The sequence below is a fragment of the Lupinus angustifolius genome, chromosome LG18, assembly GCF_001865875.1.
Source record: "Lupinus angustifolius cultivar Tanjil chromosome LG18, LupAngTanjil_v1.0, whole genome shotgun sequence".
Lineage (NCBI taxonomy): Eukaryota > Viridiplantae > Streptophyta > Magnoliopsida > Fabales > Fabaceae > Lupinus > Lupinus angustifolius.
Window position 1 is genome coordinate 8,084,310 of NC_032026.1, and position 12,499 is coordinate 8,096,808.

General features: G+C 33.5%; 1 protein-coding gene across 1 annotated transcript; it reads right to left on the bottom strand.

Annotated features, from left to right (window-relative positions):
* Window positions 8,730-12,288, bottom strand: LOC109333245 (uncharacterized GPI-anchored protein At4g28100). The gene is made up of 2 exons (XM_019568619.1): window positions 11,413-12,288; window positions 8,730-9,178 (listed from the first exon to the last, which is right to left on the bottom strand). The coding sequence occupies exons 1-2, from the start codon at window positions 12,109-12,111 to the stop codon at window positions 8,843-8,845; spliced, it is 1,035 nt and encodes a 344-aa protein (XP_019424164.1). The 5' UTR covers window positions 12,112-12,288; the 3' UTR covers window positions 8,730-8,842.

Here is a 12,499-nt window from a genome sequence, read left to right on the forward strand (position 1 = left end):
TTGCAAACGAAAGGAATACTAGCATTTTGGTGTAACATATAAAAAAACGATGTCCTCCAACGAAGAACCAAATAGAAATTGATAAACAACATAAATCAAAGTGATAAAATTTATAAACAAGGCAGAAGTAAATCAATTAGTAGCTCTACTACAAAATGTTAGAACTAGACATGATCAAAAAGAATTCTAAACCATACAAACACATAAAAGCAGAAGCAAAAAAAAGATTGAATTACCTCTCACCATTGTTGTGTTTTCTAGCAAGCTTCGAAGTATGACTACGGAGAGTGATTTCAAGGTTCTTCTAAGCTCTTGCTCTCATCCTTAGATAATGTTGGTTTTATGAGTGTGTGAGTAAGCTTAGGGCCCCAAAAAGTTTGAATTAATAGCCACATAACCATGGTAATTGATTGATTCTAGCAATTAAATGTACGTTATATTTAGTATGAAATGATTTGCTTAATGGATCATATTAATAGAGATTATTTCCATTGATATCATAATTAAAATGGATATAATGTAGATTACTTCCATTGATATCATAATTAATATGGAAATATTCTTACAAATTGTGTATATATCATGAAAATATTAGAGAATCAATGATATTTTCAACCAAAGAGGTGTCATTACTTTGTAAACAATTGAATAGAGACACGTACAAACATGATTAGTAGATCACCATGAGATGCGTCAGGTCGGGGTTATGCTTGTCCCCTACCCGACCCTAAATATTGATTGAGTCTAGTTTTTTAACTCAAACCTAGCCCTAGACCCGATGAGACCCGACCCTATTCGGACTCGATCATCATCAGGCCATATCAGGTGAGCGGGTAGGGTCGAGTCATGCTCATCCTTATTGTGTACTTTGGTTATATTGGGGGCCCTAACTATAGATGGCAAAACTAGCAATCCCCGTGGGCATGCCCGCATAGCCCATTTTTCTTTTGCGGGCAGGGCAAACAGGTTTTGCCCATTTTGCCCGACCCGTTTTGCCTACCAAGCCCATGGGCATTTCCGTTGGGCAATGTGGGCGGCCTGCTAGCAGCCCATCAAAATAATTTAAGGAAAAAGTAACAAACATTCAAATAAATTATGATATAATGTGATTTTAATCCCTAAAAAATTATAATCTAATGTGATTTGCTAAACTCCATATAAAATATCAAAAAAAAATTGTAATTCTTTCCATCTTCAACTACGTAATTTAATATAATTTAATTTATTATCTGACTTTTTTTATTATTCAACAATGCTTGTGGGCCGTCTGCAAGCCCGTTAGCCCATTGTAAAACGGGCAAAGCCTTGAATTTGTCCATTAAGCCTAATTGATTAACGACAATAAGTTATATTAGGTTCAATATACGTTTGGGAAAGGTTCTTTCAAACCCTAATCTCAAAATTCTTGCCATTTTTAAATCAATTGGTTAAATTGATCAATCTTAATCACATAACAACCTAAACCGAGCCCCAATAAGCCTAATTAGTCATTAGTTAGCCCCTCATTCGACAAAAATCCAAAAACCTAGACTTCCCCCCAATTCCAAACCCTAGCCTAGAAAGACATTAAATCGAGTATATAATCGATTAAACCACTTTAATCGCAGAAAAATGGCAGATGGAAAGCAAAAGAGAGTTAAAACTACCATAAACCGTTCAAGAAGAACTGAAACTGGCTCTTCATCTGGTCGCGGTGATAAAAGGGATCATGGTGACCCCTACTATTCACCAATCCTATAAGAAACCCGCTTAGCCAAATTCCAAGGAAGAAAGCCAACTTAAATTCGCTATGTGGATATAGCTTATATGGTAGAGCAAGGCTTCGAGTTTCCTCATGGATTGGAAATACAAGGAGTAAATCAGTTTCTAGACCGTAATGAAAAGGTATGCCCTGCTCTTGTTAGGGAAGTTTATGCCAATTCTCGATAAAAGGATGGAAGCAATTGGTAAATGGTTTCGGGAAAATTATTTGAGTTGAACGAGAACAAATTTCTGATTATGGGTGGGTTGTCTAGTGATGATTCCATCTTAGAGGACTGCTCAAATGAGTTATGGAACTAATTTGACGCAACTCAAATGTATACATCCTATCTCAAAGGACCGCACTTGTATGTGTAAGGAAAACTAACGAAAGTTGGATCGTTATTGGTGGAAAACCGACTTCTTCATTACATAGTGGAATATATACTAGTGCAGCAAAACACAAACCATGCCCAGCCAACTATCAATGACCTAAAGTTCATGTTTTCTATTCGAGAAAACGTAATGATAAACTGGCCAGCAGAAATTCTTAAGTTGATGTATGGTATCTCAACCTCTCCATCCAAGTTGCTTGCTTATAGTATTTTCATATCCTGGATCATTGATTATCTAGAAATAGATACTTTGGATATGGTGATCATTTCTACAAATTCTCGTCACTTGTTTAAGACTTTAATGGGTCTTAATCGATTAAGAGGTGCCTTAATCGATTAACGACAGTAAGCTATATCATATACAGTATACGTTTTGGAAAGACTTTTTCAAACCCTAATCTCAAAATTCCTGCCCTTTCTCAATCAATTGGTGAAATTGATCTATCTTAATCACATACCAACCTAAACTGAGCCCCAATAAGCCTAATTAGTCATCAATTAGCTCCTCATCGGCAGAAATCCGAAAAACTAGATTTTTCCCCAATTCCAAACCCTAGCCCAGAAACACATTAAATCGATTAAACCACTCTAATCCTAGAAAAATGGCAGATGGAAAGCAAAAGAGAGTTAAAACTACTGCAAACCGTTCAAGAAGAACTGAAACTGGCTCTTCATCTGGCCACGGTGATAGAAGGGATCATGGTGACCCCTATTATTCACCTATCCTACAAGAAACCCGCTTAACCAAATTCCAAAGAAGAAAGCCAACTTAAATTCACTATGCAGATATAGCTTGGATGGTAGAGCATGGCTTCGAGTTTCCGTATGGATTGGAAATACAAGGAGTAAATCAGTTTCTAGACCTTAATGAAAAGGTATACCCTGCTCTCGTTAGGGAATTTTATGCCAATTTTCGATAAAAGGATGGAAGCCATTGGTAAATGGTTTCGGGAAAATTATTTGAGTTGAATGAGAACAAATTTCTAATTATGGGTGGGTTGTCTAGTGATGGTTTCGGCTTAAGGGACTGCTCAAATGAGTTATGGAACTCATTTGACGCAACTGAAATGTATAAATCATGTCTCAGAGGACCGCACTTGTATGTGAAAGTAGAACTAACGAAAGTTGGATTGTTATCAGTGGAAAATCGACTTCTTCTTTACATAGTGGCATATATACTAGTGTAGTGAAACACAAACCATGCCCAGCCAACTATCAACGACATGAAGTTCATGTTTGCTATTCGAGGAAACATAATGATAAACTGGCATGCGAAAATTCTTAAGGTGATGTATGGTATCTCAACCTCTTCATCCAAGTTGCTTGCTTATGGTATTTTCATATCCTAGATCATTGATTATTAGAAATAGATACAACAGATACGATGATCATTTCTACAAATTCTCGTGAACACTTGGTTGGTGACAATTTGATCCACAAGATGGGAATTTATAAGTATGATAATGCTTGGCAGTACCAGGAAGATCACAACACTACTGTGGATTTAGATATGTCGGATGAAGAAGTTCTTACTATTATGGATGAGCAGATTCTTGAGAATCAGAGGGAGGCCGCTCCTATACCTCAAGGATATTCTTTTAGCTTTAGATGTTATGGAACAAAGGCTCAATGCTCATATTGACACACAATATGAGTCTTTGAGGAACTTCCAATATGGGTTTGAGAGACAAAGTGAAAGGTTCAATGAAGAGATTAACCACATAGATCTCTTAATCAAGACCAACAATGATATCATGCATCAGCGAGCAAGACAACCTCCTTCACCACCTCAGGAGTAGTTTAGGAGTGTCTAGACCTTAGGGTATTATGTTTTGGTGTGTAGTTTCTCTTTTGGGTTATGTATTTTATCTTTCATTTGGGCATTGTAATTTTTATGTTTTTGCTAGGTTTCAGTAAAACTCTTGTTATGTACTAGTTGCAAATTGCTATTTCCTATATTGTTGAACTATGTTTAATTATGTCAATGGTTTATGGATTATGGTTTTATGAGAATCTTGATCTTATCTTGCGTGTATATCATATATGTTTGATTAATACATGTCTTAACTGAATAAACTTGTCATGTTAATCATTCCTTGCTTGATTGCTTATATACATGATGGATATGTCATATAAATCTTGTCCATATTCTGTTTTAAGTCAATCTAATCGATTAAATATAGTCGTCAATCGATTAAATATAGTCGTTAATCGATTAAATGCAGAGATTTGTGCACTTGTTCAAGCTTCTTAAAACTGACTAATCAATTGCAACCAATACTTACTCGTTAATTAGAATTTATTTTCACAAACTTTTCTATCTCTTCTTCCTTTTGACCAGCTATTATCATTTTAATGCCTATGCTTTTTGATAATGTCAAAAGGGGGGAAGGTTGTTTTGTTGTTTGAAGTGTTTTATAGGTTGTTTTGCTTCCGTGAGTATGCTACCTAGCTTAAATTTTTCACATCGTTGCTTGGTATAGGGGGAGAACACGGTGAGGGGTAGCATCACAACTTTGATATTAACCAACCTTTTGGGAACACTTGTTGATCATCATCAAGATCATCAAACAAGGATTTGGTGTAGAGTTTGTCATCATTAAAAAGGGGGAGATTGAAAGTGCAAAGAGTCAAGACTTGCATATTTGAAGTTGACCTTGGTTTTGATGAAGACAATGGACATACAAGAAAGATTGAAGATCTTACAACAAACAACAAGTCAAAGACTCAAGGGTGATATCTATAGACTTAGGGCTTTGTAATTTTACTTTACTAGAAGTCTTAAGATGATTGTCTTAGATTGAGTCTAGCTTAGGTAAACCTAGGTGGGAGTCTCACAAGAAAATAAAATGAACAAGACTAAAACTGAGACATAACATCTAGAAATTATATGATAAGTAAGCTCATGCATCTACATACATGGTTTTGTGCATTAAAGGTATAACATATTTGAAAAACATGTATTGTATGATCACATGTCATATAGGCAGTTTATCATTCATCAAGAAACTATTTTTTATACATCATAATCGATTATGTATTGTATATAATTGATTATCATAGTTACAGTAGCTAACATATCTAATACATATGGTGTGTTAATCGATTAAGTCTTGGATTAATCGATTAAGACATAACTGAAAACCAGTTTTTAACAATATGTTAATCGATTAAGTCATTGTATAATCGATTAATATCACCATCAATGTGTTTTCTATAAATGTTGTAATTCTAGCCCATGTGGCATAATCTTCATAACTTGGAGTATACATTTTCATACATTGCATTAGAGTAAGAGATTACATTAAGAGAGCTTAGAGAGTGAGAGCATTCTGAATAGGGCTTAGATATTCATATCATTGCATGTATCTCTAGGTCTTTCAATACATTGCATTCTTGCATAAGTTTCTTGATTTCTTTTAGAGTGAAAGTAAGAAAAATCTTTTTCTAGAAAATTGTGAAAACCCTTTGCATTAATTCTCATTTAGATTAGTTTCTTGTGATTTTTCTGCTTAGAGTTAGAATTGAGTTTATTTGTTGTATCTGAGTATTAAATACTCAAGACAACTCAACAAAAATAGTGACGAACAAGGAAGTTGATCTCTTGGTGAGTGTTATCACCTCAAGAGAAATCTTTACAATCTTCATAGAGACTAGGAGGTCTTGGTTCGAGTGATACCTAGGTTGGGGCCTAATTTCGAAAAGATAGGAGATCCTAGTAGGCGAGTTAGAGAGGTCAAACCAAGATTGTCAAGCTCATAGGTGCCAAGAAAGTAGCGTCTTAGTCTTGTCATAAATTAGAAGTGTGTGTAAAAAACAATTTCAATAGTGAAGAAAAATCTCCAAAGATCAGAAGGACAGGCCTGGATGTAGTTTGCAGTGGAATTCAAACGAACCAGAATAAAAATTCCATGTGCACAATTTTCTAACCTTTATCTCCTTTACTTTCGAGTTTTACATTCTTGTTAATCAATTGATTCTTAGTTGCTTGTTATAATATGTATTGTTATCATACTGTAACTTTTTTACTCAATTAATTGTATAAACATTGGTAACCGGTAACTTGTTGTGCAAGAAACATTAAAATCAAGAAGTGCAAGACTCAGGTTAATCGATTATCCACAAGCATAATCGATTAAACCATGCACTGCATAATCAATTAAAACCAAGCTTAATCGATTAACTGCAGCAATTTTCAATTCTACGCATAATATCGAAAAAGCAGAATAAGTGATCTGCAAGACTTATTCAACCCTCTTCTAGGTGTGTTCTGATTTGTTGGTACCCAACATGTGTAAGTATTAGAGAATTTAATTTGCACTCATTTGTGTGTGGTTCTACCACCCCATGAGTTGTGTTTTATCCATATCCTACTTATACCTTGTGAACATGAGTAGCTAAAACTCTTATTTGGATTGAATGTAACATGAGCTTGATGTATACACACGGATTCACCATTTATTCATGAAGTTTTGATTATATTTGAATTGTGTATTTACTTTATGTTTGCTTTAAGTTTGATCATCTTATTGCATGATATTAGAATAAGTTGTTTTGATTTTTTCATGCATTATTTTGAATTTGCATAACTCAATAAGTAGTTCATTTGCAAGACATAGACTTGTATTATTTGTCATTTCGTGCACTTCACTTTTTGGTATCTAGACATAGAACTAATATTGTGATTTTATAACTCTCAAACTGAATAGCATGTATTACTAGACATGGAGGCATGTTTGAAGGTTCATAATTCTAAATGTTTTTCATTATATTTACTAGACATAGACTTACCTATGATAAAGTACTAGCATAGACCAAGACATTGGTGGCTACTGGTTAGTACGTGTTGCATTTTTACTCAACTTAAATGTTTGTATCATTAGATATACGGGCATGATTTTATAAGTCATATTGTTTATTCTTATGTATCAAAGTCACTAGACATAGGTCTTTCTTGCATAAGTTGTTAAATTAACTAAGACATTAGCTTTTAGTAATTTTGAGGTCATTTAATGGAATATGAATAATCATTACTGAATCAATTGCTTTAAGAATCAGACGTGTACATATAGTAAATGTGAAGTTCAATCTCAGCTCTCTTTATCATTACAATTTTGATTTACTTGTTTCATAAGCAAACAACTCATTTTCAAAACCAACTTAGATTAGCTCAAAAACTAGTATAAAGCAAATCCTTACGAATATAATAATCCTTACGCCATACTTGTTTGCAACATGAAGGTAGTCTTTATACTAGTATTTGCCTGTTACCAAGTATGGAAGTCATCCATGTTGTTCAACTAATCATTGATCAAATCTATTTTGAAAAGTCATGGTTATAAACCAGTAATTAACGGCTGTACTGTCATGTCGGTATTGAGGCCTCGTGGAACACTTTTACGACAGTTTCTTCCACTAGGCCATGGGATGTAATAACTAGCTTTCCCAATCAATTTTTATGGGAAACATGCCTTAATTGTCTAGTTCTATAAGACAACTTTTTATTTCCTTTTTCTGTGCCTCTGATCGGTCCCACTTTAGATATTTTACTACCAAATGCATCTTCTTTAATTGATTAATAATAAAATAACCATGTTTTACCCTCATGCCATGTTCTACTTTGTTCATGTTATGTCCTTCTCATCGGGCATATTTCAGACAGCAACAACAGCTTCAACCTCATCACATTGAATTGACAATAGAAGATATCAATATTATGGTGAAGAAGTTATCCTTCAACAAAGAAAAAATGATAAATCACCCGTGAAGAATACAACTGTCTAACAATAATGCCACCATAGAGTCACACTACATCCATTTTTGTCCCATCAAATCAGAGCACTAGTCGCTATAGGCACATGGCAGTAGTGGCCTACCAATATAAAAACCTTTATAAATTTTGGATACAATACCTTAACCCAAATTAAACTGACTTTAATTTTACACACTATCTTTGTAACAAAATTTATACTTGTATCCCATCATATTTCAGTTATGCTAATCAATGCCCTAAAGAATCAAGGATAAAAGATTTATATTAAAAAAATGATGTACTCATTACATTGAAAATTTCTGATTTTTAATATAAAGTAACCAATGCTTTGGGGCACTGGTAAGCGAAACGCATTATAGTTATAAAAAAATATATCTCATTCGCCTTATTTGGATGCATAAGTTAGGTGAAAGAGAGATGGAAAGAAAGAGAGAAGAAAGATACCATTAGTTGATGGAAAAGAGAGATTAAACATATAAGGTACAAAATTGGGAGGATGAATAAAATTATAAAAATATAAGTTGATATTAATATGATGCCTATCATTTTAGGATTAAGAAAAAAATGTATAAACTGATAATATGAGTTTTATGTATTATCACTTTATTATTCATGATTCAGGTTTAATCATCATTAACTCTTCAGACAAAAATTAATAAAAATGATATATTGAATATATATAAATAAAGTAATACAAACTAATAGATATTATACTCTCTTAAGACTAAAAAATGCATAAATAGTATGCTCTTTAAGTATTTTGCCATTCAACATAGTCAGGTAAGGTATAAAAAATATTATATGATAGTGTAAGCTAAATAAAAATAATCTCTCTTTTTGCCAATTAATAACTAAGAAAAATTACATGCCTAAGCACGAAGAGAGAAATTCAGATTTACAAAATGCCATGTTTGACATTAGTACTACTTCTGTTCTAAGTGGATAATACATTGAAATGCATACCAAGCAGAAAATAAAGAAATAAGAAAGAAAGAAACATTGGTGCTTGGAATTTGGTTGATGAAGATTGATCAAACATTTCAGAAGAATCAACAGCAAGAGGCATTCCATCACTGTTTAAAGTGCAAGATTGTGGATCAGAGCCATCAGAGCTTAACATCAAAGCACGAAGAACACTAGAAACTGTGTGAATATAAGCTGTTTGGTTCTTAGCTAGAAGCCATGTTAATCCCATGAGTTCACAGTCTTTGTTGTGAATCTTGGTGGTTCTGTCTTCTGTTTTGCTTGAATTTGAAGTCTTCTTTTTAAGCTGCTTATAGAAGCAACATTTCAATTAGAATGTGGCAAACACAAACTTCACATGTTTGGATATAAAGTTGTTTTGTTTGGTGCATCAAAGCATGTGAAACTACATCCTGGTTGGCTGGTTGAGGTTGGTGTAATAGAACATAGTTCTGTTATCTCATATCATATGTCATTCGTTGTTCAATGACAATAAAACAAAAATAATAATAATAATAAAATTTAATTGATTTCATATTTTCATTAGACCAATACAACATATAAGGCATAATTTAAGACAGAAGATCTTTGTTTAGTGTAACATCCATTCGACGAAATAATTATTTCAATAATGTTTACCTCTCATTAGCTGGGACCAACATCCCTTTTTACACCTTTTTAAATTAGGTACATGTTGCTATTGTAAACTAAACTTCTTTTTACACGGTCCTTTTGTGAATTAGATTCTGTAGGAAAAAAAAACTTTAGGATTATGAAATACATTTGTGAAATATCTCTAAAGTTTGTCTTTTCCCTTTCTTTCTAACCATGTGAAGGTAATTCCATCATTTTACCATCAATGTATCTTGAGTTGGAGTTGTGTTAAAAGGGTGTAACAAAACTGATGTGAAATTATTGGGGTTCTAATTTTTGGCTTAGAAAGATATGATATAAGTTTTGCAAAGAAAATTCATGCATGCATAAAGATCTTAATAATGTGACATTATTAAATTATTTTATATGATGCAACAAGACAAACTAGTATCTTCAAATACATTAAACAGAGATTTTGATGAATTAACATCAAAATTCTTAAAATAGAGATGCATGGATCTTATAAATCTAAATAAGCACAAGCGACAACATTTCTGCAATCTGCAAACTGTATATCAGAACCGGGAACGATAAATCCAAAAGTTGCCACAGATGTTGTCTTATAATGCTAATAATGAGGGAAAAAATAGTAATAAGCAATATGTGAAACTTAGAAGAATCAGAGGGATATTATTAGTTTTACTCCTATGCAGTCCATTTTCAAGGGAGCATGTGATAATGAAAAATACTATTGTGCCAACAAAGTGAACTAATCAACATTTATGGCTGGGGCAGGCTAAGAACAAGAACACTAACATTGACATTTGATGTCATTTACATTTAAGAAATAAGAAGACTTTTCTTGTAATAAACAAGAGCAGTGTGTACTATTTAAGCCATGTAGCTTCTTGATACAAAATATTTCCATTAAATTATTTTGCAACCAAGTTTATCAAAAGAGAATTAGCAAAAAAGGCTAATTAAACGGTGACCCAAAAAAGGACTACTACTAATTCAATTGCCTTAGTATACAATACTCTAAAAACTTCTTTGATTATTTTTTTTGGTATAAAAAACTTCTATTTATTTTAAAGTACTATGTGCTTAATCTGAAGATGTTCTAGTAAATTGTGACAACTGACAACCTCTTTTCCAGTACTAGACTCTCACAATCCCCATTAGATACTTTAGTATTGGAGAGGATCCCCATCCTTGGAAATTAGCTTTTTTTCACCAATTCAAATACGACTAAATAAAGTGTACCAATAATGGTTCAGTCCACATTCATGAACTACACAATTCTTAAGGCGCGTAAAGGATTGTACCAACATTGATAGCAATATAGCAACTAGTATCCAAAGTAAAGGAAAGCAAAACAGAACTTCTCCATTTAACAAGTATTGAGATTCAAGATAGGATAAATTACAATTTCATAGTTAATTATTGTTAGTCAAGACTGCTACAAGCCTTTATGTGTCCCTGTAATAAGTTTTAAGGATTTAATGATTTCATTGTTAGAAAGAAGCCAACTTGAAAACTTATTTTTTTTCCTAACAAAGAGTATCTGAACCATATGAAAAAGAAACTAATTTCCTTTCCGAATACTTATCTCTCTTAATGAATGTCGTTATTAAGAATTGAACTTTTAATTTTTTAGTATGTTCTGGATATACATACATCACTAGACTCCTTATTCCTAACTAAAAACTTATTTAAACATAGTAATGTATTTCCATAAAAAAAAATTAGCAATTTGTTAACTATAAAGATGTGCTTAAAAATAAAAAATAAATGTAAAAAGCCATCTTGACCTTCTTAAAGTTTGAGCAAGATCCATCAAATTCCCAATAAAAAAGTACTAAGCAGAAGCAAAGCTAAAGAAGAAGAAAAAACAGCAAAACAAGACAGAGTAAGAAAAAAGAGAACTTTGTGTTGCTTGAAACTTACCAAATAAAGGCTATGTAAGCATTTAGAGCACCCTCCAAGACCCGGAAATCCATCAACATTGGTGCTACTACTCAAGCAATTTCTCTCCAATCTTCTCACACTTTCATCTCCAACAAGATTCCCACTTTTGGTAACAGAAAATGATTCAGGACAACTCAAAGGGTGAAGCCTAATGCCACAATAACAATAAACCACATCACAAGTCTCATTTGGCTTCATAAGCTCAATTCCCTTCATTTTCAAAGCCTTCCCTAAGTCACTAACACATGTTTCAGAATCATCAGGCAAAAGGGGCATGTCATATGATGTTGTTGTATGGCCTTGTGATGTTGAAACATGCCCAAGTGCTGTTGCAGAATATGCTGAGTAGAGCCATGCAGCAAGAACAGGACAACACCTACTTTTGTGAAGATTCTTATTAGCAGCACCATCTTTGGTGGATCCACATGCTTTCTTTATTCCATCATAGTGTTCATCTGAGAGGCTTAGAGGGCACCCTTCAGCATTGGCTTGTTCAGGAAATGCAGGGATTGTTGATGGTGTTGTTGTTGTTGTTGTTGTTGTTGTTGCAGATTGGTTTGGAATGAGAAAATAAGCAGATGTTGATGCTGCTGCTGCATAGAATGGGAAGAGTGTGAACAAGAACAAGAGTGTTTTGAAGCATGAAAGTGAAGAGTTTTGAGGCAGTGTCAATTTCATTGTTTAAGAGGGTCTTAAGATTCTAAGGCCTAAGGTGAAGGGAATAAAGGGTGTGAAGTGAAAGTGGATGTGGTGTTGTTGCTGCAACCAAAAAGAAGAAAGAGAATATTGGTGTGGTTTGTTGGGTTGGAAGGAAAGGAAAAAATAAAGGGTTTGGAGATAGTGGTGGGGTTGAGTAAGGTTTGGCAGTATACTATCTCTATAAAGTGAATGTGGTAGGGATTAGCAAAGTAGTAACATGATCAAATCATTCATGTAACAAGTTAACTTTATTGACATTGAGGGTGTGGGTTTGTGTGCTTAAGCTTTCTTTAATTTCTACTAAGTGTAGTTTTCTAGTACTTTTACTTTTCAAACAATCAAACCATATCATGTTGTTCTCACACAT

Coding starts and splice junctions, on each gene's coding strand:
- LOC109333245 (XM_019568619.1), bottom strand. CDS start 12,111: ATGAAATTGACACTGCCTCAAAACTCTTCACTTTCATGCTTCAAAACA. Junction 9,179..11,412: donor GCTTACATAGCCTTTATTTG/GTAAGTTTCAAG, acceptor TTCTATAAGCAG/CTTAAAAAGAAGACTTCAAA.